The sequence below is a fragment of the Euprymna scolopes genome, chromosome 21 (genome assembly GCF_053919585.1).
Source record: "Euprymna scolopes isolate OS-2025 chromosome 21, ASM5391958v1, whole genome shotgun sequence".
In the NCBI taxonomy this organism is placed as follows: Eukaryota; Metazoa; Mollusca; class Cephalopoda; order Sepiida; family Sepiolidae; genus Euprymna; species Euprymna scolopes.
This window is the reverse complement of record NC_136502.1, coordinates 85,202,041-85,229,915: the sequence shown is the minus strand read 5'-3', so window position 1 is coordinate 85,229,915 and position 27,875 is coordinate 85,202,041. Positions and strand designations below refer to the sequence as shown.

General features: G+C 33.4%; 1 protein-coding gene across 4 annotated transcripts in view; it reads right to left on the bottom strand.

Moving 5' to 3' along the window:
- Window positions 1-424: 424 nt before the first annotated feature.
- The window catches only part of LOC145242528 (protocadherin gamma-B6-like), a 428,989-nt gene continuing 401,538 nt past the window's right edge, over window positions 425-27,875 (bottom strand). For all 4 annotated transcript variants that reach the window (XM_080105603.1, XM_080105602.1, XM_080105604.1 and 1 more), the window contains one exon: window positions 425-788. In XM_080105603.1, the coding sequence (XP_079961729.1) occupies window positions 568-788 (221 nt within the window). In that variant the 3' untranslated portion in view covers window positions 425-567. The remainder of the gene's footprint in view (window positions 789-27,875) is intronic.

Below are 27,875 nucleotides of genomic sequence, written 5' to 3'. Positions count from 1 at the left end.
GGGCCTTGCTGGAGCTGTTGGAATATACAACAAGTGCATTGCAGACAGAGGAGATTACTTCGAAGGGGGCTAGAGTTTCAGTGTGTACTATCAGTAAAAGTGCTCATATGAAAAAGTCTGGAAACTTATTGAAGGCACCTCGTATGCTAATGAGGCACGTCAATAATCACTACAGTAACTGTCCATATTTGTCCCATTCATCATCAGGTGATATCGGTGATTAAATTTCATGAAAGCTGCATCTTGAACTGAATGAATCAAATCTATCATTAAATTAATCAATAATCTTCTTATCGTTACAATCTTGCAGCATCACCAGGTGTCCCTGAAGAATTCATGTTAGCAGAGATACAAAATCAATTTTTTTTAATTAAAAAAAAAAACAATAACAAATACAAAAGAAATAAAGTAAAAAAAAAATGTCTGTCAGAGACAACGTTTTATTTATTTATCAAAAAATTATTCACAAGGATCCATAAAAAAAACTTCTTCTTTTTTTTTTTTTTAGAAAATGATCGAATATCTTTATTTTTTATTTATTTTTATTTTATTTATTTTTTTGCTTCACTATTTTTTGCGTGATTGTGGAAGTTGGTGATTATTTTGTTCTACGTATTGACTGTCACACACATCTGGTCTCAAATCAATCCACTGTGTGCAGTCAGGAATGTGACCAATATTAGTTGTCTTTACACATCGGGCAATGGTGTTTGTATCTCGTGAACAGGAGAAATTTTTAGGCATAAGCCACTTCTGTTGTGGTTGACAAAATCTTGTGTTGGACTGGCCTGCAAGAACAAAAATACAAAAAGTAATGAGCGTTCAGTTTTTTTAAACATTTTTTTTTAATAAAAAAAAAATTTTAAAGCTCAGGTGATTTTGTTTAAGCCATAATAAAATGAATTTCCAAATTTAACATATTCAGTTTAATGTATGCTTATTTTACATAGGCATACCCCTTATCAAGACCCAGAGGCCACTTGAGGATAAGGGTTAAAGAGTGTACAGTAGTCAATAGGACAATATAGTAGTAATCGTTAATAGTGGAAATTTGGTAAATTGAATTACTTAAGGAGACGGCTCATCAAGAACTTGTTTAGGTTGGACTTGAAGACATGATCATATTGTAATCAGCTGGAAAGCAGGGAAACGGAAGAGTTCCATAGGCGTGCACTTCTAAGAAAGAAACTTTGTTCATGGAATCTACGTTTAGGTTGAGGGACAGATAAAGAGTAGGGGAAATTATTGATAGCGTTTCTATTGATAGTGTTTCTCGTGAAAGTTTGGCGAGGGGGGGCATAGATTGGAGCTCAAACGAGCACTTGCTATGAAAATAACGATAAAGCAGAGACAGGCTCGTAACGTCACTTCTTCAAGAAAGAGGTGCAGGGAAGAGAAATGGGACTCCCCTACTAGGCCACAAAGTCTATTTTGAATTCTATCAAGGCAGACGTGTGTTGGATGGCTTCAAGAAATTAACTTCCAAACTAATTTACCACTGGCCAGGTCTTTATCTGTCCCTCTTTCTCTAAAATACGTTATTAGCATTTATTCCCGTATTATACTTGGCCTTCCTCTGTGAACTAACCAACTGGTTTTACATCTACTAACCCAAGAATTCTCATTCATTTTCTCAATGCGGCCAAACCATAAAAGTCTCCTGTTCTATACTCATCTCCCTATACTGTCCAGATTTAATCTTCCTCTGAAGTCGTCAGAACTAAGTCTGTCTTTAAGACTAGCATTGCATATCTATTGTATAATTCTTATATCTTTCCTGGCTTAAAATGCACCAAACGTTGATGCTATTGTTTTCTATTTTTATTTCCTTTTCCCTTTGCAAAACTTAATTATGTTGTGTAAAGCCAAAAATAATAACAATTTCCTCTACAAAACAACCAAACCAAACATTATAAACAAATATTTGAAGATACAAACAACTTGAAACATTAAAACTTTTAACAAAATGAACGGATTCAGCATTTTTATTTTTTTCTCTTTTGTTTATATATATATATATATATATATATATATATATATATATATATATATATATATATATATATATATATATATAATTAAAACTGTAAGTTGAACTTTACAATCAATTATTCGACTGAATACTCCAAAAAACAATTTACAAAGTCCTTATTCCACAGAGTTTCAAAGAATGCTATTCTTGTTATTCTTTTCATCAGAGGTCATAAAGAAATTAGAAAATTATATTTGTAGCAATGCTAGAATTTGCTAGTTTAGGCATTAAGTGAAACCGCAATTTATTGTAATTATAAATTGCCAAAACAAAATGTGAAAAAATATTTGATATGTAAAAAAAAAATATAAAAACAAACCCGCATAATATTTCAGCTTGCATGAAAATCCTCTGAAGTTGATTTGAAATGTGAAATTTGTTCTTTATATATATATATATATATATATATATATATATATATATATATATATATATATATATATATATATATATATATATATATATATATTGTGTTTTTATTTTTTCTTGTCTTGCGAACTTTCTCTTGTCTGAAGTTGAAATTCGTCACTCCACCCTCAAACGGGCAAAATACCATCACTTTTTCTATATTCGAACTGACATACAATTAACTTCAATGCTCTGAACAAATGCAAACACCTTAATCTACCCCTTTTTAACTATTAAAGCTGTTACTCCTAAGCTGTTCTTCTAAGCTAAAGTAAAGAACTAAAATAAAGAGGTTCATATGCCATAAAGCAAAACAACCAAGCCAAATTCTTATATCATTTCTCTCCATGCAACGGATATCCTCAACATTCACTGCCCAGGTGTCATTTCCATACATCACGCTGTGTATCAATGCCTGGTAGACTCGTCCTTTTAGTGAAACAGTTATGCTCCATCCCAGCAACAGTTTTGGAATACTGTTGCCATATCTGGGCAGGAGCTGCTAAAAACAGCCTATTCTGCCTTGACAGAGTACAAAATAGGCTTCGTGACTTAGTGGGGGATGCCCTTTTCTCTACCCTACAACCTCTCTCCCACAGAAGAGATGTTGCGAGCCTATCCTTGTTTTATCGTTATTTCCATGGCAGGTGCTCGTCTGAACTCCAATCTCTGGTCCCCCCTCGCCAATCTTTCACGAAAAACATCCGTCTAGCTGAATCCACTGTGAAAAATTTCCCCCACTCTATATCTGTGTCTAAATCAAAATGCGGATTCCATGAACAAAGCTTCTTTCTTAGAATTGCACGCCTGTGGAACTCTGTTCCGTCTGCCTGCTTCCCACCAGACTACAACTTGGATGTCTTCAAGTCCAATGTTAACAAATTCCTAATGAACCGCCCCCTTAAGTAAACACTTCATCAAATCTCCACACTAACGTAATGTACTTGCAATAACCCTTATCCCTGAGTGGTTTCCGGGCCTTGATAAGTGGTGATCACTGTGTAAAAAAAAAAAAAAAAAAAAAAAAAGAAGTTCATTGTCTACATTAACCATTAAGCCAATTATGTACCTTCTGATGTATACTGCTTAGTAATATGTAATTTCTATATATTGAAGTGGACAGCTCCCGGTATTTAGAGAAACAAAGTAATTAAGATTGAAAATAAAATAAAGGAGATTGCTAGAATAGAAATCAGTGATCAAAAGTAAAAAAAGAATACATATTGCTATTTAGATGTGATGCTAGGAATGTAAGAGAATTGTCCATTATATTAGAAACTAGCCTGGGTTCCCGGCATTGCCCGGGTGTTTGGAGGTGTGTGTTCAGCAACAAGAAAAAAATAAATAAAAAGTGCTAGTAGGCAGGCAGGCTCGAACCCGTACCACGAAGAAGGAAAAAAATATGAAAAAAAAAAAAAAGTGACATCTTTGCCATTGCATCCATCGCCAAATCAGAAGTGGTGAAGGTTTAAATTATGGCTAGTCAATCGAAAAGAGGGGATAAGGTTTAAAAATATCAGCGAAAAAAGCCCTCCTCTCCTTGTAGAAGGGTGAAGAAATTAATGTTTTTGGCTAATTCTTTAATATTTGTTGTCCGAAGGGTCAAGTTTCAAAACAATACTGATTTCGTGAAAATCCGTCGCCTCTGTCAAAAGCTTTAGACAGACTTACATACATACATACATACATACATACATACATACATACATACATACATACATACATTTAAACAGACAGGTGAGATTTATATTATAGACATAATATAAATATAACCATTATCAACTAGTTAGGTCAGAGTTAGGACAATGGAAATTAAGAAATGTCTTTGTGTTGCCAGAAACGTGTCATACGTAATATGTAAATTCCACGTGAAAAAACATTGACATGTTTGAGCACGTTCTGACGTCACAAAGAAAGATAGATCAATATACTTAGTCATGTTTGGGTTATAAATTAGTCAGTTCAGGAGTTACAGTTGGAAGAAAGGAGAGTTGAATTAGCTAAGTCCATTTTGGAAACGAGGCAGAAAGGAGGACAAGACAATGTAGAAATCTAAAAGGCATCGAATTCTCACCATTATCATCACTAGCTGGAATAAATGTCATCATTTTATTGTAAGTCTTTGTCTTTGTCGTTTATTTCAGGGTATGGGGGTTTGTCTTCATCTTTGAAAAGAACTTAACAATAAACCCCTTTCAAAGAGTTAACTGCACCCCCCACCCAGAGATAATGTATTCTGTTAAAAAGAACTGTCTATTACACATCTCTCTTCACCTATATCAGCCTCCTATTATAAATATGAACCTCTGTTATAAATGTCTTCTCGACCCCGTTATCCATCCCCGTTCTATGAACATACAGTGATTTTTTTTATAAAAATATATATATTGCTACAGTGATTTTTTTTTATAAATGTTTTATTTTTGATGAGTCACCAACGATTAAGATCCAAACCCCCTCAGGGTTAAATAAAATGGATTGGAAGTTTAATAATGATTAATACTCTGCGAGAATTGAACATCTTCACATAATAATACCCTTGCAAAAAAAAAAAAAAATAAAAACAAATTAAAAAGCCAGAATTAGCAATTCTTTCCCCTTTGTCAGAAACATGGCTCGTGAATGTTAAGACTAGAAGACAAAATAGGTAGGAAGAAAAGGTTATGAGGTTCACTTACTACTCCATCTGATGCACGACATGAAAAGAAACTGGAACCTTAGGAGGATTAAATAATTATAGGAAATCAAGTAATTATAGGAAATCAAGCAATTATAGGAACAATCAGACTCATGAAAAAAACTTCTTTTTTTTTTCAAAAACTATCTGGCGGATATTCCCTGTTCTACCAAGTACAAGAAAAATACAAACAATTGCACTTAAGGGACGGTTAGAATCTTAAAAAGATCTCTCGGATAGAATGTCTGAAATAGCAGTAGGATGCCATATCCCCAGTAAAATGAAAAAAAAAAAATGAAAAAAATAAATTAATAAATAAAAGACATGGTGTTAATGAATCCAAAGAATGTTAAGCTTATTAGAGATGTTCTCCATGAAAACGTTAAATATCTCGCAGGAAATAGATAATGTTTAGAAAGAGGCTAATTTAGTGATTTTTTTTTTTTTTTTTTTTTTTGCATTAAAAATTTTCTGCTTACTTTATTTCATTATCTGAAACATTAATTTGTGATTTTTCAACACAAATTAAAACAAAACAAAATTTTAAAATAATTAATAATATCTCTAATTGAATTAAGAGTTTTTTTGTTTTTTTTTAATCGGGCGTTGCCTTTTAGGTCCGTTCATCTTAATTGACATTAACATTAATCGCAAGTTTTCTTGAGTCCTTCAGTAATCATTGCTTATTCTATTAAATTGACCCCGAAGAAAAAAATGACGACTTTGTTTCATTAAAATGTTTTAATTGCCTGCATTTCTGTGGGCAACTCAAACATTGCTCGCTACTTTGAACACTTCCACCGTTAAAGATGAAAAATATTGGCATTTTTAATTTAATCTTAATTATTTGTGAAAGAAAAATCTTAAATATATAGATTTCGTCTGCCCGTCCATCACTCAGGAACTTTTTTTTAAACGCTATAAATGCATCGAGGAATTTGTCTTAATTCAGAATATCAGATATATTAACTACTTTTAGAAATGGAGAAAATTGTATTAATAGTATACAATAAATTCCCAACAAATAAAGCGGATGCCATGAACTGATATCACAACGGAAACCTTGAGATTTGCACTCCGAGGTTATGTCGACTGACCTATTTGGACTTTCGTATAAATAGAGTTTAAAACCTTGCCAAACTTTCACAACTAAAACACTCGACTAGCTACAATCACTATCAACAATTTCACCCATTCTCTATCTGCGCCTAAATCTAAACACAGCTTCCATGAACAAAGCTTCTTTCATAGAACTGCCCGTATGTGGAACCTTGTTCCACTGGACTGCTTCCCGGCTGATTACAATATGGTAGCCTTCGAGTCCAATGTAAACAAGTTCTTGTTGAGCCGCCCCTTTAAATAGTCAAATTCTACCCAATCTACACCATTAACTATAACTACACTACCACCTTACATTCATTAACCCTTATCCTTGAGTGGCCTTCGAGCCTTGATAAGTAGTGATTTCCTTGTATATAAAACATTACCTTTGCAAAATAATTATAACTTTGGCGTTATGTAATAGGTTAGATTTATACATGTTTCAAAACATGAATTCAGACATGAGCAATGATAAAAAAAAATGAATGCAGCAGCAGCAGCAGCGTTTTCTACAAATGCAGTAAATTATTGAAATAATTTTTGATAAATTTATAGCATCTAATGCCCTCATGACACACCTGGCGTTTTTTTTTTTGTTTTTTTTTTTCAGGGAATAAGAACCCCACTGTGTACACCTTATTAGTATTTCTTTACTTAATTCAATTTATAACTTGCAAATATTTTGAGTTATGAATTGAATGAAATAAAGTAGAAAATATTTCTGAATGAGGACACCCCGATATTATTGCACACGCTTAGATCATCAAAATAAAGTACACTTGAGTATTTTGTGAATTAAAATATCTCTTGTCTATGTAATGATAAATCTATATTAATATGAAATACCAATAGGAAAAACTGCCCGGAATTGAAGGATTGATACTATCTCCTCCTTTTCCAGCCCAGAACACCATGGTAACTTCTTCTTCTTCTTCTTCTTCTTATTATTATTATTGTAATAATAATAATAATAATAATAATAATAATAATAATAATAATAACAACAAACTGCTGCAGAGGCAAAACATGAAGAAACGTTACAAGGAACGAAGCACACTGAAGCTGCATACCTACAAGTTCTACATACCCATCATCCATCCCCTCCCATTGCCCCATCACTGCCCTCCCCGCAAAAAAAAAAAAAAAATGCGTGATACCAAATAGCTGAGAAGGGTCGAGGAGGATGGAACGACCAAGGAAAGAGTGCTGACAAAACCTCCGCTGGACAAGCGCGGAGAGAACTGGGACCTTGGAGAGGCTTATTGCCACTCAAATTCCAGCGGAGACCAATGCCCACTGCCAGCGAGAAATCAATGGTGAGAGGCTGTCACGATAACGCAAATTTATTTGCAAATGTTATCGAAGGAGGTGGAGAGTGCCGGTAATCTGGGGAGACTTGTTGTCACTCAGCTTTCAGGGAACTCTACAGGATTTCAATGGAAGATCTTTGATGACCTGTGTTAAATCTCCTTGTGAGCCAATAATATTATTATTATTAGTAGTAGTATTATTGTTATTATTATTATTATTATCATTATTATCATCATCATTATCATCATTATTATTACTATAATATTATTATTTTATTTTATTTTTTTTGTTTTTTACATTTTAAAATATTCGCTTCTTAGAGTGCTATTAAAGGATGTACTCGGCACTAAATTGATGAAAGGAAGTGTATTTATAGTGAGATTTATTGAAAAAAAAAACAAAAAAAGTTTCGATAAATCAACATTTTTTTAATGCCCTTGAGACACAGCTGGCATTTCATGGGAATTCCTGAGAACCATTGTATATCCTTACTCTAAACCCTGAACCCCATATTAGCATTTCTATTTTTAATTTATATATTTTTTCACGTTATAAATCAAAGATTTTTCTGAACTAAACAAGTTTTTTTTATTACTTGACTAGCCTTACTCGGTCGTAAAGTACGCTTAAATATATTTTAATTCATGCAGATTTTGTATTTATTATTACAGAGTCAATTCCTTATTGAATATTATATTGAAACTAATATATAGTACTGATTTAAAAAGTTTTTAAAAAATGACTTGGGTGCCATCAGCTAGAATCGAAACCAAAACATTGAGCACTCCAGCCGCATTCCCTACTGTTTGAGCTATCGGTAGATAGATAACAAAAGATTTAAAATTAAACCATTTCAAGCTATGAATGAATTTGCACATGCACAAAAGTAATAGAAATATGTCGGCACGTTGAAATGAGCATTTTGCATTTAAACTTGCTGACAAATTTCTGTATGTGTTATTCATCCACCCAAACAAAGATTTTACTCGTTATAAACAATCTTTGGTGTATAATTACTATTTTCTGTTAATTTCAGTGTTATGTGACCAGTAGTTTAAGAGCTTATTGGTTAAATATTTTCACACACACACACACACACATACATACACAGACACACACACACACATACATCTACTGTTTTATTTAGTTATATATTAATTGGATAGCGTGTGTTATTTATTTTGTGTGTCATGCTTACATCCGGGTGACTGTCGTTTATTTGTTATGTACTTCCATTTCTTGTAAGAAATAATTTTACCAAGAATTCTTCATAAGTTTTCGTTTCGGTTTCGATTATGACTGAAGAAACTCAAGTTATACATATATTTTTTTCATAAGTTTTGGTTTCGATTCAAGCTGATGCACCCAAGTCATATGGATATATATATATATATATATATATTTAAATCATAACTTTATAATATATAAAAATTGATTGAATATTAACTCTATAATAATAAATACGAAATCTCCAAGAATTAAAATATCATATTTGAGCGTACTTTACGACCAGGCTATGCCGGGCGTCACTGCAAGCTTAGATAAATACTTTTGCAGTTTTAACAAAAAAGCTACAATAATATCAGAGCGTCTCCGTTTACGCTGAACATCCACAGAATGCCAACATTAATATATTACATATGAAAGAGTCTGCTGTGGAATTTCCACAGGTCCTGCTAAAATAGATTAAAAAGAAAAGCCGTGAATCATTGTGTGGACTATTGCATTTTTATGAGAATCTGTGTTTGTTGGTCCATTACGTTTATGCCTGACATCACATTTTTTATAAATATGTTATGCTTAAGTTTACCATAGAAGTTTCGTTGTTTTATCATGCTTATCTTTGAAATAACATTTTCGCCAGTTTGTCATGATGACAACCTTCTCTCGCGTGAGAGAAAGGCGTTCTGCACTTAGTCTGGTGCACTACAGCATCTGCTGTGGCAATGCAGTCAAAGTCTAGATTTGCAACCCTGCTGTTACTTACCACAGATTTAGTCAGTGGTGAAGGTGAATTGTCACCTATGGCCTCCTCCCCTTCTCACCGTCTCACTCACTCTCTCTTCTCCTCTGTTGATTTGACAGCATTATTGACCTTTGCTCGCCAAGTGGCGCCATTGAATATTCCAGACTCGAAATCTACTGGTTGAATTTCACAAGTCTTCAGGTCTTTCTTGCAGGTGTTCTTGTATCACGGATTGGGCCATTTAGTAGACCCTGATCCAGAGGTGAACTCACTGTAGATAATGTCTCTAAGCCTAAACTGTCTTCTATCCTGTACACATGACTGAGTCAGTGCAGGCGTCTCTGAGTGAGAATAACAAACATGTTGGGCATGCCAGCCTGGGACAAGACACCTGCGTTTGTGACCCGATTCTGCTAGTCTATCATGCTTATGTTTAAAATCGAATTTTCCCAGTCTGCCATGTTTAAAGCCATGCTTATATTTAAAACCGAATTTTTCCAGTCTGTCATGTTTAAAATCGTATTCTGCCAGACTCTAATGCTTATGTTTAAAATCACATTTTGTCTGTGTGTCATGCTAATTCATATTATTTGTATTTTTCGGACTACTATTTTCATTTGGAGTGTTATTTTCACAACGTTTTGGTCAATTTAACTTCCAATCTTCAAATTTTTTTTTAGCTCGGAAATTTCTGTCGAACTTGGTAAGCTGCACAGAATTTCGAACAGAACATTTTATTTAATCCAGAAAAGTAGAATGCTCTCGTTTTATCAGCCATGACTGGTTAGAAGTCCTAAATAATTTGCAATTGCATTTTATGTGTTGCCCATACTGAGGATTGAATCTTCAACCTCCAGAAGAGTGTAACTTACAACCGAATTTTACCAAGTACTTCATTCGCTATGTCACAGGTCCTTGAAAAGATCCCTAAGTTTGGCATAAAAATTCCCGAGTTTGACAATTGTCTTCTGTATTGTATACAGTGGTAGTTATGACTGCTTTTTTTGCAGTAATTAGGGGGTAGTTATCTTTTAAGGTGATTACTGTCAGTTGATGGCACTCGTGGGTACTGTCTGTTATTTCTGTTATGAACGGTTATATGTATATATAACCGCTCATAACAGAAGAATGCAATCGTAAATTAATTAAGACTTCTACTTGGTCATGGCTGATAGAACCAGTGCATGTTACTCTTGTTGATTTAATAAGGGGTCCCATTTGTAATTTCATACAGATTCCAGAGTTTGACAAAATACACTTAAAGAAAGTCAGAGGTTACATCGGCCGAAACGTTGTGAAAATGAAACTCAACATGAGAACAGTAAAATTATGAATGCTATACTTATGCTTAACATCACATTTTGTTGGTCTGTCATGCTTAAGTTTAAAAAGGCTTTTTGCTGGTCTATCATACTTTCAAATATTCATATTGGATGCATGCATCATAGAAACGGTGCCCCTCTGAATTTACCATTATCTTCAGTTCCTTGCATTTCTGCTATTCAAATCTGAATTGAAAAAAGAAAACTTAAGAAATACAAGAATGTTTACTGCTTGGATAATCTCCTCTTTGCAAAATGGCGGATGCACAAACATTCCATTTCCCATGGCCAGAGGGACAAGTTAACTTCTGTCTCACTCACTGTCTCAAAGTTACATTTCTATATGCACGATGAAAACTATCAATTTAAATTTTATTAACGCGCCTTTTCCCTCAAAATCTAAAATAAGATTTGGGTCAATTTAATTTGCAGTGAAAAGTGTTTTGCTTACGAATTTATCCTTCAGCAAAACTTCCTCTCCTCAGTGGAGCAAGCGTAATTCCTAAAATAGAGAAAAAGAACAACACAGTTTCTTCTTTCTTGCCCTCAACTCACAACCAGTCGCCTAGGGCTCTGATGTTTGTTTAATCTCACTTCGGTATTTATCTTCTTTTTTGTTTTTTGAATCAGTTTTAAAATTGATTTTGTCCTGCCATTCAAAACCTCTTATAGAATACTGTACTCAATCATGGGCAGCAATAACTAGATAAGGGAATTGGGATATTATATGAAAAATTAGGTGTGCAAAGAAAAGTGACTGAGCAACTAAAAGGAATAAAAGATATGAATTATAAAGATAAATGAGAATCCTTATGGTTTACTACTTTACAAAACCTTCCCACTTGTTTTTCTTACCTTTTTATAATTTTTTTTTACCAGTCTGATTGTAATATATAAACTAAAGTCAATCTGTATCATTTCTTTGTCATCGGTAGCTTTCTTCCTACAAAATCAATATATGATTCTGGTTTGCCCGTTTTTCTTGTGGGTCATTGTAGCTTGTTATTAAGAGCAGTAAATTACAATTTAATTTGATTTAATTCCTCATAAGAAATACTTAGACCAATTCAGGATTATTTCCATAGGACGCCATCCAAAAGCAATCGATATAAGTCTACATTCGTCAATGAGTTACTTCCCTTTGGAACAAAATACTTTTACGGAAATCTGTATAGTATAAAAAAAGATATGCAAATTTCAAGTAACAACACTGCCAGGTAATATTGAGTAGCTATAGTGAATATTGTATTTTTTTAGAAGAGAGTCACCACTTATTAAGACCCAAAGGCTACTTGAGGATAAGGGTTAGTGAATGTAATATGTTAGTGTAGTAATCGTTAATAGTGTAAATTGGGTAGAATTTGTTTATTTAAGGGGATGGCTCAACAAGAACTTGTATACATTGGATTTGAAGGCTACCATGTTTTAGTCATCTAGGAAGCAGGCCATTGGAACAGTGTTCTACAGGCAGGAAATTCTAGGGAAGTAAACTTTGTTCATGAAATCTGCATTTAGATTTAGGCACAAATAGAGAGTGGGGGAAATGGTTGATAGAAGTTGTGGCTAGTCAAATGTTTTTTTTTTGTGAAAGTTTGGCAAGGGAGGGACAATGGATTGGAACTCAGACGAACACACCCCATGAAAATAATGATAGAGCAAAGACAGGCATGCGACATTTGTTCCGTGGGAAAGAGGTTGCAAGGAAGAGAAAAGAGAACCACCTACTAGGTTTCAAAGCTGGTTTTGAACTCCATCTATCAAGGCAGAAAAAGACGTTTCTATATTATAAAATGTTACTTCCTATAATTAAAAAATAAAAAAGAATATAAAGGATTTCCCTTTATTCCCCCCTCTCCCAAATAAGATTGAATTAAAATAGCTGTTACTGATACACCCATTTAAAAAATGGAGGGCCCTTCCCTTGGGATGAAACCTCTCCTGACTGACAGGATGAATAAATATGACTGAACACAGACAGCCGAGCATATGGCAGTTCAATTGATTTGAGTCGCTGATCAAGACAATCCACAAACAGATGAGAAAATAATAAAACATCTGATCTAATATATAAAGTAAAATCAGTGTCTTTATTTTTTATCATTCCTTTGTCGTCAATAGAAATCTTGCAGTAATCAATATTTGACTCTGGCTTATTAGCCCTTTCGGTAATTGTTGTAGCATGTTATTAAGAAGAAAATGTATTTAGATTTAATTCCTTCTTGAAAATACTTTGATCAGTTCAAAAATAATTTTCACGCACACGCCATCTTCAAAAGGGGGACGCAACTCTGTATTTATCAATACAAAGTTACGTCCTTTCGTTTGTAACAGATATATAAAACTTTTGCAAAAAAAAAAAAAGAAAAAAATGCTATTTAAGTCGAACTTTTAAACTCTCGAGAAGATAACTTTATATGTTTGGTACATAGATATATTCTGATATCTAAGTAAATTGTGTATTTTTGAAATAGTAAACAATAACAAATACGAAGTAGTGTAACCGAATAATAAGGACGGACATTTGAAACTAATGACCATTTGTAATGTCTGCAGTTAAGGCCGCTTAAAGCAAAGAATTAATACAAAATTGGAAGTAGGTTGTAGAAATCCAATGATTTTAGATAATATTATACAAGTAATTTCAAGAACTAAATAGTATAATAGTTAATGTAACTGCATAATTGTTTAGCTGATAGCAGAAGTATTTTATCATTAAAAGAAAATTTCTGCAACTCTAATTAATGAAAACGTATTTTTTATTGTTAAGTTAGTAAAAGAAAAATCTTTCTATATTCCCAATCCTCCAAGCAATCGATGTACATATGTTACTTCTTTATATCACAGATATTTCACTGTGTCACAACTCTTCAGCATGGCTAGACAGGTAAGCACTTCAAGGTGGGATTGAAACTCGACAGTCAGTTCCTTCTAACAATTTAGCCATCAATAGTGTGTGCGTGGGTGTGCGGCACTGCATTTTATATAAGCAATACTATTATTAAATGAATAGACTAATTTATCTGTAGGGCTGGGAACATCAAAATTCTGAACAAGATATATGGGATCTGAAACGGAATTCGAATCTGTGCCTGTGCTAAGAGACCACCTTAACCTAGTGTCGATTTTACCACATGCCCAACAAGAGTATGATGAAATAAAAGTTAAGTGTACAGAGAACTAAAAACAATTAATTTATGGACAATTTATTTACACTAATTAAACAATATATCCTCAAATGTGTGTTGGCGGTGATTATCTACCGAACGTGTAACAAACAAAGGTCTATAGAATAATTATCCATTTTATTTAATCACACCCACACGCTAAATAAATGGCAAAATTATTGAAACAATTTCCCCTGTAACAAACTCTATAAAATCATGTCAAAAATTAAAATGCAGAAATAATTAAAAAAATATATATTTAAGAAAAACAACAGAAAAGAAACAGTACGATTGTCAAGGCCCACAAAAAAAAAAGTCACACTTTCCAACGACATGACAGACCAACAAAATGTGACAAAAAAAAGTCACACTTTCCAACGTCCTTGAGAAGAAAGGAGCCCCAATCTGTGTTGGGAATCTTTATAAAATCGTTTAGAAGCAAAACTAACTCATTAAATATATAAAAACAGAAAAAAAAAATGAATGAAATATTGAATCTGATAAACCAAAAAAATATTCAAATACCTGAAAAAAAAATTAGCATGTACTATTAAATTTAACACATTCCTAAATAAATAAACAAACGCAGAAAAGAATTATATACGTATTTATGTATATGCGTAAGGTATATTTGCGCGTATATATATATATATATATATATATATATATATATATATATATATATATATATACATGCATACATACATATATACATACATATATATATATATACATATATATATATATGCATACATATATATACATACATATATATATATACACACACACACACACACACATATATATATATATATATATATATATATATATATATATATATATATATAAAGTAGAAAAACGTCAAGATACTGTAGAATTGAATTTACAATATTTTATTCAAAACCAAGGAATACAAAGTAAAGGTGAAATGTTCCTTATTCCATGGAGTTTCAAAGATAGGCTCTTCTCCTCAGAGAAAAAAATATTAGCAAAAAGTATGTACAGATAAATATCTATTTTTGCTGGTCAGCTCATTTTTAAAACAGTCGAGAAAAAAAGTTTTTTGAAAGAAAATAAAAGTTTACAGGAGAAATGAAAAGGAATACTCAACAATATCCAATATATATATATATCTTGAGTTGAGCATATTGATACACAAAGTACCATTAGCGTATAAAGCGATGCTCTTTGTGTAAACACATCGAGCTTAGGTATTTCGGACGATGTCAAAACATCATTAATTCACGACTCGCACAACAGGCACCGATTAGCGTAATGGTTAGGAGCCTTGACTGTCGTACAGGCGGTCGGGTTTCAATCCTGGCTTGAGGTACTTGCCTGTCAAGTTGCACTGATGAACTGTGAAATAGCGAAACAGTACTGTATGTGGATGACTATATATATATATATATATATATATATATATATGTGTGTGTGTGTGTGTGTGTGTGTGTATATATATATGTGTGTGTGTGTGTGTGTGTGTGTATATTAATGACGGGATGATTCCAATATTTTTACTGATTTCAATACATTTACCGAAGTCACCACTTATCAAGGCCCGGAAGCCACTCGGGGATAAGGGTTATTGCATGTACATTAATCAATGGGATAATATCGTAGTAATCGTTAGTAATGGAGATTTTATAAATTGTTTTACTTAAGGGGGCGGTTTATCAGGAATTTGTTTATGTTGGACTTGAAGACATCCAAGTTGTAGTCAGGTGGGAAGCAAGCAAATGGAAGAGAGTTCCACAGGAGTGCACTTCTAAGAAAGAAGCTTTGTTCATAGAATCTACGTTTTTATTTAGGCACAGATAAAGAATGGGGAAAATTATTGACAGTGGTTTCAGCTAGACGAGTGTTTTTTGTGAAAGATTGTGCGAGGGGGTAACAGAGATTGGAGCTCAGACGAGCACTTGGTATGGAAATAACGATAAAACAAAGAGAGGCTCACAACATCTCTTCTGTGGCAGAGAGGTTGCAGGGAAGAGAAAATGGCATCCCCCACTAAGCCACGAAGTCTATTTTGTACTCTGTCAAGGCAAGATAGGCTGTTTTTAGCAGCTCCTGCTTAGATGTGGCAACAGTACACCATCCTTGGACGTACTTGGCTTTTATATAGATAGAGAATTGCATCAGCAGTGAGATATCTTCTGGAGCGGTAGAAGGATCCTAACATTTTCCCAGCGACCTTGGCAACAGACTTGATGTACGTGTTCCATTTCAGGTCAGGAGTAAAGGTCAATCCCAGAAGCTTATACAAACATGGAGCCTCCCCTAGACGAGAGCCATCCATTTCAATTGATGCCAGATCGGGATCAGAGCGTTGATGATGTAAAGATAGGAGCTTGGTTTTAGAATCGAGAATAGGAGAAAATCAGAAATTTCCAGGATATCGGAATTGGGAAAAATTTATGTCTATTATATGATGCCAAAAACGATTCCTTTAATTGTCTTTTTTTATTTGATTTTGGTTTAAGAAAATCTTCCAAATGTTTTAACTATAAAATGTTTATTTTGTCTCGATTACCGAGATAACACCACTTAAATGTGCATATATTTTCTTAAACGTAAAAACGCACTTGTGAGGTGGAGTGATCTATAGATTTTAGTTGTACTGGAACTTAAAATCAATAAATATTGATTATTTCATTATTACTACCAATAGTGGAAGATTTTCTTAAACCAAAATCAAATAAAAAAAAAGACAAAGGAATCGTTTTTGGCATCATAAAATAGACATAAATCTTTCCTAATTCCGATATCCCGGAAATTTCCGATATTTTTTTATTCTCCATTCCGATTAATCGTCCCAACACTAATATATATATATATATATATATATATATATATATATATATATATATATATAAAACCACGAGATATAGAAAATATATTAAACCTTTAGATTCTGAATTTACTTTTTCATATCGTATTTGTACTATTATTTTATATGAAGGATTATAATAATACTAGCAGGCCGCCAGGTGTTGCCCTGTCGTAAGATACGCTTAAATATGATATTTTAATTCATGCAGATTACATATTTATTATTATAGAGATAATTATTATATTGAACCTAATGTATGGTAGTGAGATCAAAACTCAAATATATAGACTTGGGTGCCATCAGCTAAAACTGAAACCAAAACATACAACTCTCCACTCTCATATCTTAGTCTCTGAGCCACGCATTTGCTCTGCAATAGTATTGAGCACCTTCTTCAGGTTTTTACTCATTACCAGTTTTGCTATATATATATATATATATATATATATATATATATATATATATATATATATTAATATACCCTGAAGAGTCCTAGAATGGATGAAACGCGGAATATTCAATGTAGCTTAATCGCCATATATATTTTATAACTTTATATATATATATATACATACACACACACATATATATATATATATATATATATATATATATATATATATATATATATACTAGCTGTACCCTGCCACGCGTTGCTGTGGCTCAATTTGGTGTAATGGAAAATTCTAATAAAAAGAGAAAATGCATGTTTCTTATATTCTTAGTACAGCAATCCACTCTAAAAATTAAAAAATAAAGGCGAAAATGAAAAAAAAATGGTACTCTTGCAGAATTGGATCCTGATCCTCGGGATTACCGTCAATCATGGCTTGGGCTTGACCAACAATCAGTGGATAAATCTGAACGTAGCAAAAATGTTTTTTGTTTTTGTTTTCTGTATACAAAAATGTGAGTTAGTAATTAATATTTGAGCGATGAGGGGGGGGGGTACTATACACAGATTCGAAAAAGTTGTCCAAAAACAAATAAATGAAAGCAAAGGTAAGGTAAGTTACGTTTCTACCTAACTGGATAATTGTTTAGTGTTTTTATGTAATGTAAAATGCTTAATTGGCTGGAAAAACAGAAATGGTTACCGACTCTGTTGAATACGTTAAGTTTGGGAAAGTAAGTTGAAAACTAAAAACTATACAATACAGTGTCAAAAACCCACCGAATATATGTTACCATGGCATAGGCTGACATAATCGGTGGGTTTGTGACAGTATTTTGTATAGTTTTTTAGTTTTAACTCACTTTCTCAAATTTAACGTAATCAACAGTGTCCGCCACCATTTGTATCTTTCAAATACACCGATAAACACTGTTTATTATCTAAACGTTACATTAAATGAAAAGGGTTTGTATTACTAAACACAGATACAAAGAAGTTGTCAAAAAATAAATATATAACAAATAAATGTTATCAAAGGCAAGAAAAGTAAATGTTCTAACATACTGGATAAGATTGTAGTATTTTTATGTAATGTATAATGTTTAATCGGTTCAAAAACATGCAGTGTTTATCGGTATATTTGAAAAATACAAATGGCGGCAGACTGTATCGAACACGTTAAGTTTGGGGAAATTTTGGGAAAATGAGTTTAAATTAAAAAACTATGCAAAATACTGTTAGGAACTCACTCAATATATGTTACTGTGACGTAGGCTGACATATAATCAGTGGTTTTAAACTTTTGCTCGATACAGGTGACGACTTTTAAGAGTCCCTTTTAGTGATTACCTGGTTTGAGGATATTATACAACTAAACGCCAAATCTGCCCCGAAAATCCGGTATTATTTTACTTTAAGGCCCGTCTCATGTTCGTATATAACGAAATATTTTATTGTAGATTTCAGTGTACTAAAAACGAATCTGCAAACCGTTTCCGTCGCAAAAAGAAAGTTTTCATAATATGAAGAAATTACTTTTTCGAAAAGTGGGTGATCACTTTTCAATGTAAATTTAACTTAGAATGAGCACCCACTTTCTGGCCACGAGAGAGCGGTGCATTTTTCTGTGTGTTTCTTGGCTAAAAAGTTTTTTGTTTGATTTCTTTTGCATGGTAATAAACCCTGAACTATTTTCCATTTCACAGCCATAGCCTTCGTTTATGCTACGCGCGAGCATAAACGAAAGCTGTTTAGCCAATAAACATGGGAAAAAATCCCCCCCTCTCTCAGGTGGCTAGAAAGTGGGTGCTTATTTTAAGTTAAATTTACATGGAAAAGTGATCGCCTACTTTTTGAAAAAGTAATTTCTTCATATCATAAAAACTATTTTTTTGTGACGGAAACGGTTTGCAGATTCGTTTTTAGCACACCGAAATCTACAAATTTTTTTTTGTTATATATGAACGTGAGATGCACGGCCCTTTATGGAAAGTTTTATCAAAAATCCGGGAGAAAATAGTTTTCAATAAAAACAGCAAATGAATTCGATAGAAAAAAATGGATGCTATTTTAAAAAAATTTTCTGTGTGTTTCTTGGCTAAAAAGTTTTTTGTTCGATTTCTTTTGCATGGTAATAACCCCTGAACTCTGGGAGTATTTTCCATTTCACAAACGTAACCTTTGTTTACGCTACATGCGAGCATAAACGAAAGCTGTTAAATATGCACTCACGTACCAAACTGCTTTGTCAAAAAACCTTTAAGCCAATAAACACGAAAATAAATGCCGCCCTTCGTCAGGTGCCCATTTTAAGCTAAATTTACATGGAAAAGTGATCACCCCCTTTTCGGAAAAGAAATTTCTTCATATCATGAAAACTATTTTTGGTACTCCTTGGGCGTTGAGTTCCATGGCAACTTATTTAATGGTCCTTCCTTAGACCCCCCCTCAGTCAAGGCTAACACATGTGCACATAATATTTTCGTTATTTATTTACTTACGTTGCCTTTGACACTTTTACAAACATTACTTATGTTGGCTTAACTCTTTTCATAAATAATAAAAAAAAAAGTAACTAAACCATTTATTGATAATTTGTCAAACATTTATTCATTTAAAAAAAAACTCAACCGCCACCCAAAAAAGTATTTTGTTATATACGAACGTGAGAAAATGGAAAATTTTACGTTGGCTTTACTCTTTTCATGATTAAAAAAAAGTTTTACTCCTTAAGAATAATAAAAGGAAAAAGTTACTAAACATTTATTAATAATTTCTCACGTACTTACGTTGGCTTAACTCTTTTCATGAAGTATAAAAAAAAGTAACTAAATCGTTTATTGATAATTTCTCACTTACAAACATTTTTAATTTACATGAGCGGAAAAGTCTGCTGGTCGCCATGGAACTCATAAACGACCTCCCTGATAATATTGTTTCGGAGATGGGTATATTTGCCGATGACACCACTCTCTATAACAGATATGAGGGGAAAACAAATGAACACATATCCAAGAAAATGGCAGAAACACTAGAGGATGACCTCCAATCCGTAGTGGAATGGGGACAAAAATGGTTGGTCTCATTCAATGCTGCTAAGACTAAGCTTGTTTCCTTCAATAACTACAAGAAACCTTCTCTACCACCAATAGCAATGGCCAAGAACACATTGCCTGAGAGTACTTCTTTTAAACTCCTCGGCCTAACGTTTACAGGGAATATGAACTGGAATAGATACATTGAGAGCATTGCCAAGGCTGCTGCAAGGAAGGTTGGCTCCCTCTACCGTGCTAGAAAACTACTTACGCCTGCCAGTATCCTATACCTCTATAAGGCAACCATTCGCCCATGTATGGAGTACTGTTGTCACATCTGGGCTGGTGCATCTGCTGCTTGTCTCTCGCTCCTGGACAGGGTTCAAAAAAGAGTCGCCAACCTGATAGGTCCTGAACTGTCATCTAGGCTTCAACCTCTGTCCCATCGACGAGATGTTGCATCCCTCTGCCTGTTCTACAAATACTTTAATGGTGAATGCTCTGACGAACTGCAAACACTTGTACCTCCCCGACGTAACTACCCCCGACAAACCTGACAAGCTACTAAGTCTCATCCCTTTACAGTGGAGATCCCTAGGTGCAAGAAAGCCTTTTACTCCAATACTTTCTTCCCCAGAACTGCGGGTCTTTGGAACTCCCTTCCGGGATTCTGCTTTCCCAACTGCAATGATATGCAGAAGTTCAAGTGTAATGTTAACAAACATCTTTCTACTCTTCTCCCTTCATAATGACACCGCTAATTAATTCCCTAATAGTAGCCCCCTGCTTCAAAGTGGCACTGTGCCTTGTTTGGGGTGAAAATTGAATAAAAAAAAAAAAAAAAAAAAAAAACTCAACCGCCACCCAAAAAAGTATTTTGTTATATACGAACGTGAGAAAATGGAAAATTTTATCAAAATTTTTTTTGGTAAATATGAAGAATTACTCCACCCTTGAAAATTCCTTTAAAATTACCACTCTTAAATGTTTTCGGGATTACTGAAAACGAAAATAACGTTTAAAATTATGGCAAACGAGTAGTTTCCAAGGTAATTCTTCATATTTACCTTCTTTTTTTTCCAATAACATAAGAAATTAAGAATTAGACAAATTTATTTTATGTAGACTTCGCCAGGAAAGCTTTTAAAAATAAAACAAATAAGATAAACAAATGGTGCTAGAGCACTTACCGATCCGCGCTATTTTAAGTCTGCTGGTCGCTATGGAACTCAACGGCCACCCAAAAACCTATTTTGTTATATACGAACGTGAGACGGGCCTTAATGGAAAATTTTATCAAAATTCTGGGATGCTTTTTTTTGTTTTTTTTTTTCAATAACATAAGAAATTAAGAATTAGACAAATTTATTTTAGGTAGACTTCGCCAGGAAAGCTTTTAAAAATAAAAAATTAAGATAAACAAATGGTGCTAGTGCACTTACCGATCCGCGCTATTTTTTAAATCATATTTACAAGTTTAATTAAATTTTTATGATATGTTTTTTTTTATTCAATTGTAAGGTTAAAGTACGAATATATATATATATATATATATATATATATATATATATATATATATATATACATAATTTAAAAATAGGGATTTTTTTTTTACCCATCTATTAAATAAATAGTTAAATGTTGTAATTCGAAAATCGTCAACGTGTGGTGCACGTGAAAGGCTCATTTCTACCGGAAATGAAATGGTGGACAGTCTTGCAATTACAAAAAATATTTTTATTTTATTTAATACATTTTTTATAATTTGCGACCTTAATTTATTTTAATAACATGCAAACATTCCTTGACTTTACAGATAAATTTTCTGAAAATTTCAATTAAATTGGTAACGTAGAAATATGGTTTTATTCACTTTGAACGAACCAAGAATTACATTTTATATATATGTATAGAGAGAGAGATAAAAATATATATAATCAATGCTTATCTGTTTGATGACCATTTTATGCTGAAAAGTGTTTAACATAAAAATGCCATTAAAATTAAAACAATCATTTCGCAACGGTATTAAATATGTAAACACAAATATAAACCAAAAATCAATTTTATACTTATAGTTGGAAATATATTCCTTTGTTTATAATGTGTGTGTGTACGCGCATTGGCTTTTTCTGCAGAAAATTTTCCAACTATTTTTACTTTCTCTTAAACATTCACTGCTCCCAAAAGTTGTTGGTAAAATCCTGCCAAATCCTTACATTCTCCCTTTCCTATAAGCAAAGCAATTTTCACGAAGATGTAACTAAAAATCTCCTCTCCTAACAAAAAAAAAAGAAGCTTAGCAATTATTGTTGTGGCCCTTACCTCCACCCCAAGGGTTAGTTTAATCTAAACTAACCCTTGGGGTGGAGGTGGGAGCTGTTCAGCATCATATTGGAAAGGCAGAATAGATTTTATGACACATTATGGAGAGCTGTGAAAGATGCAGGAAGTATGATATGGAAGATGCACACAGGAATTATAAGTTTTTTGGGTTTTATTTATTTATTTATTTTGCTTAGAAGAGAAAAAACATGGCGGTGTCAAGGGGAGATCTAAAGATGAAACTATAGAGATTTTATTATGTTCGTTTTTTGTTCAAACCCAACTAACGCACGTGTAACGCTGTACAAGAATTTCTACAAGATATATATAATGTGTATGTGTGGAATGTTTACTATATATAATAATACCTATTTACTTTGCCTTCCCACGAGGGCAGAGTTAGAGATCAAGGTCGTTTTCTAATGTGGAGAAAAGGAACAAAAATGAAAAATTGTCTCAGTCGTGAAGGATTTCTCCTCCACTGACAATTGGGGTAAAATCAGCTCCTCGAAAAAGGAGGCACTCTGGCAGTGTCCAAATAAATAGAAATTGTCTCGGTATGAAGGGTTTACCTTACATTGACCAAGGTCTAATTAACTTAAATAGTAATTGCCTCAGTTGAAATTCAATGGTTTATATATATATATATGTATGTATATATATATATATATATATATATATATATATATATATATATATATATATTCTAGGTGCTGTATGTGCTCTCCGCTTATCTCGGCATTTGTTTCCAGTCGTCATGTGCATACACTTCACTTGCCACTGGTATTTGATAATGTCGACTCAGGAGAGGTGTGATCAGAAATTGCGCATCTCCTGCCAGAAAAATTTCACGTGCAGACACCCCTTCGTGGGTATCCGTAGTCTGTTAAAGGCTGAAGGAGCCTGTTTTACTGTGTTATATATATATATATATATATATATATAATTTGCGATCCCTTGAATCTTCACTTCAACACTTCTATTTGCCTTATCCATTACTTAAAAAGAAAAAAAAAACGTTTTTTAAAAAACCTGGAACTTTATTTCTCTATGATTTGATGTTTTTTTTTAATGGAAGCTTTCATGTACATGGGACATCTATAATTCTGTTTTTCCGTTCCTTATGGATTACCAATGGATTACTAGTGAACTTATTTTGGATTTATTCTGTTCTAGATTTTACCTTGTAGATGTATATGTAAAAATCCATAGAATCTATGGATTTTTACCATATCCTTTTTCTCCCTTTTTCCTGTTTCCTGCTTTTATAATCATTTTGAATTCCTATGAACTTTCACTAACTGTTTGATAATTTATTTATGCAAGTATGATTAATTTCATATTTATAGTTTCTTTCAATGCATTAACCTGCAAAATTTATTGTATATTTTGCAAACTTTTTTCCTCTGATGAGAAGAATTGCATTTTTCGAAACTGTGGAATAAGGTCTTTCAAGTTTATTTGTACTCCTTGTCGGATAATTGAAATTTTAAAATTTTGTATATTCTCTTTATAGGTTTATAATGTTTTATTGAAGGTTTATTCAAATTTTTAATAAGAAGATTTTTCTATTATATATATATATATATATATATATATATATATATATATATAAGAAAATATGACTTATGACTATACAAATTAGAAATGCATATTACAGAATGTTAATTTATTAGAAACTCCTTAAATTAATATACAAATTAAAAAGAAATCTATCGATGCTTGCAGATTACTATAGATACGATATTTCAACATATCATGTTGTATGATAGAATTCAATAAGCGTAAACAGTTTTAATGTGAATATAGTTAGGATAGATGAAAATATTTTCTCTTTTATTTATTTAGATATGCATTATATTCATCTATTCGAACGACAAAGACCATCTGGTCATCCTAGTAATGATGGATGAAACGTGTTGGGAGTTGTTTTAATGTAAAGCCAGTTTCACTCTTTTATTCCAATCAGCCTGACCCAGTGAGAGAGCAGGGGTGAAAAAACTGGACGGGATGCAGGAGTTGCGCCGAAAGTGTTAACATCCTCCTACATACAGCGCCTGGTATTCCAAAATGGTCACACATCTTGTACTGATCAGGCTTAATGTTGCTCAACTTTGTTGATCTAACTAGAACCGGCGTGTCAATGTGACTATGCAGCATTATTTAATCATAGCAGTAACGTGAAAATTAATCTCTCAAAATCAGAACAGAACCAATTCAAGACAGTTGACCTTGCACATAGAAAGGCGTCAATATCTTTCAAAGCTTTATAACAATAGGAAGCAATAGTTGTAAGTAGTGTCAGTATTGAATGAATGAGAAAAGATAAAGTATATTTGTGTGCGATTATTTTTTTCAGTGCTTATTCATCTATTAAATACAGCAAACCACGGATGGGAACTTATTGTTTTCTAATACTGAGAAAGATGTTCGCTCAGACATGAAATCTAACATGACTGAGTGAACGGCACAAAATCTCATAAGATAAAACAATGTATTTTACAAGTGCATCATGGTCCTTTTTTTTTCCAGCCAAGAAATCGGAAATGGCAGGAAACATGGAAGCTGTTAATAGAGTTCAAATTCTTTCCAAGAATTTCCATTGTTTTGCTACTAACTGCTCATCCTGATACAATAAGTGCTTCTGCGTTTATCGACCCGTGATTTCCACGACGTTACTCGGGTGTGCCTGGCATATGACGAGAAGAACCGGAAATGGCCGAGCGAGTCTTATTACAAAAAAAACAAAAATTATTACAACCCTCCTCCTTATGTTAAGAATGCCGACGATCACTGAAATTCATTAAGTAATACATAGGGGGGGGACCTAAATAGCCAGAAAACTACTTGTCGACCGTTTCCGGTTCTTCCCATCATGTACCGGACACACCCGAGTAACTTTGTGAAAATCGCGGGTTGATAAATGCAGAAGTACCATATAATTTATTTTATAAAAAAATATTAGTCCAGTGCAAAAGGCTGATATTATGAAACATTTTTAAATAATCACCTTCAAATAAAAATCAGCAATCTCGATAATGTACTTCATTAACAAGTCATACACCTTCCACTACGACTATGCAATCGCTAAAGTTACTTACATTTTTCTAAAGGAAATCGCTCGAGCCACTTGATGTAAGAAACTAACAAGAAAGAAAGATAATTATTGCAAAGACAGAAGATGCCTATTAACCTTACTCTTGAAAAGACCAAGGCTGTAGGTAGAAGGAAAACAGTGAACAGGAAGAGGATTCAACTATCTTGTAGTCCAGAGAAAGAAGCTACTGAAATAGAAAGCTGGGCGGACCTGAACGAGAATCACCCTCCATATAATTTTAAATGGTATTCTGCAGTTGGTATTCTTTTACAACCTAACCCGGCTTATTATAAACACCCCGACCTCCCCATGTTAAGAACGGCTTTTGGAATAAACACGCCTAACAGCGAAAACTATACTACATACTAAAACATACTATAAAAATTATGGGAGGTGGGTGATTCTCGTGCAGGTCTGTCAAAAGCTGTGTCATAATGAGATATTAAAACAACAAATTGATGAAAACCTCTAGACCAACGAGTCAAACGCGTTAGAACAAAAGGAGCAGATGATCAAAGAAAATTTATGGCAAGTGTCTCTTAAACAATTCTAAGGTACACATGCCATAATAGTATTTGTAGAAAAGACCGAACCTAGCAACATCACGTCCTTGAAAGAGAGGTTGCAGTGAAGAAGAAACTGCGTGTGGGTGTGGCCAATCAAATTACAGATACGTTTCTGCAATTTATCAAGAATCTTCAAATGGGACACAGATTCATAAGCCCAAGTATGACAACAATACTCCATACATGGTTTGATATTAGATTTGTAAAGATAGAGAATAGCCTCAGGTGTGGGAAAGTGTTTAGAGTGATAGCGAGAACCGATTTAAAAAAAAAGATGGAGCTGTTAAACCTTACATAGTCATATCTGATAAGAGGTAGAAAGGTCTATGTCCCCAATTCTGCTGGCATAAACAAACAGAGCTGAAAGGAGGAAGAGAGGGCTGGCCTTAGACCACTGCAACCTAAGCAGTTGCAGTGGGCCCCACGCCTTCGTAGGCCCCATACTGATTCATTTTTATTTTTCAAACTTATTTTCCTCATTCCTACTCACACAGGGTCCCACGCAATCCATTTTGCATAGGATTCTGTAATAGCTAAGTCCGGCCATAGAGGAAGAGAATTAAATCCCAAGGTCTTATGTACGAAATAAAATTATGAACTAAGAAATATATTAAACTTCTGTTGCAGATTATAACATGAATAAAAAAAAATGTTCAAATTTTGAAGATGAATATAATTTTTGTGTAATTTAACTACGGTTTAAATCTCCTTAAAAAAAACAAAAAAAAAAACATTTTTAATGAGAAAGTGAGATGCTGCATCAGTAAAAGTGGAGATATGTCCCTCCACCCTCCCCACTTATAACAAGTGACGTAGATGGGAATTATTGATTTAATTATAAAATTTCCGTGTATACCTAAAAGTAAATAGCAAAATTATACGAAATATCTTATATTGGCATGCAGATATATTGTAACAGAGTACGGACACGATCATGACACCAGCAGCAGCAACAGCCAATGTATGCAAATGACCGAGCCGTGCGCGAGGTGACGTCACAGCAACGAAGAAAGAAAAAAATGTTATAAAAAAAAAGAAAAACGTGTCCTGAGAAGGGCAGAAATAGACGTGTTACACACATGGCCCAAGAATGACAGGAAAGACGTGTCCTAAGCATGGACGGACAAAGTCGGCATACTACATGCTCGACACGGCAGAGTCTTGCTAAGCACATTGGAGTACGAGAAGACTTTTGAACAAGAGACAAGGCGCTATTCTCGAAAGTACCTGTAAATAAATGTCTGTTTCAACTGGAAGAAAAGTAAGTCGAATTTTTTTCTTGTCTTCATTTCCTTGCAACTGTCTGCATACAACGTGTGGGTCCCGAGTGTTGGCATGTAATGACTGCGTTACAATACGAAGACATAAAAAATGTCTTTTATATATTTCGGCTCATTTCTGTGTATAGAAAAGCACAAATACATTCTACCGTATACACGCTACCAATTATTAGGGGAAAAAAACAACAACAACAAAAAGTCATTCTCCATATACACACACGCATATACGAGTAAGTTCACAAAAAATATACTACGACTGCATAAGTAAAATTCATTGGAAACCTTGTCGGTGAATTCTTATTTATATACATGCAAGTAGGCCAACTCGGAAAAAAATAAGAAAAAAAAAACTAGTGATATATCT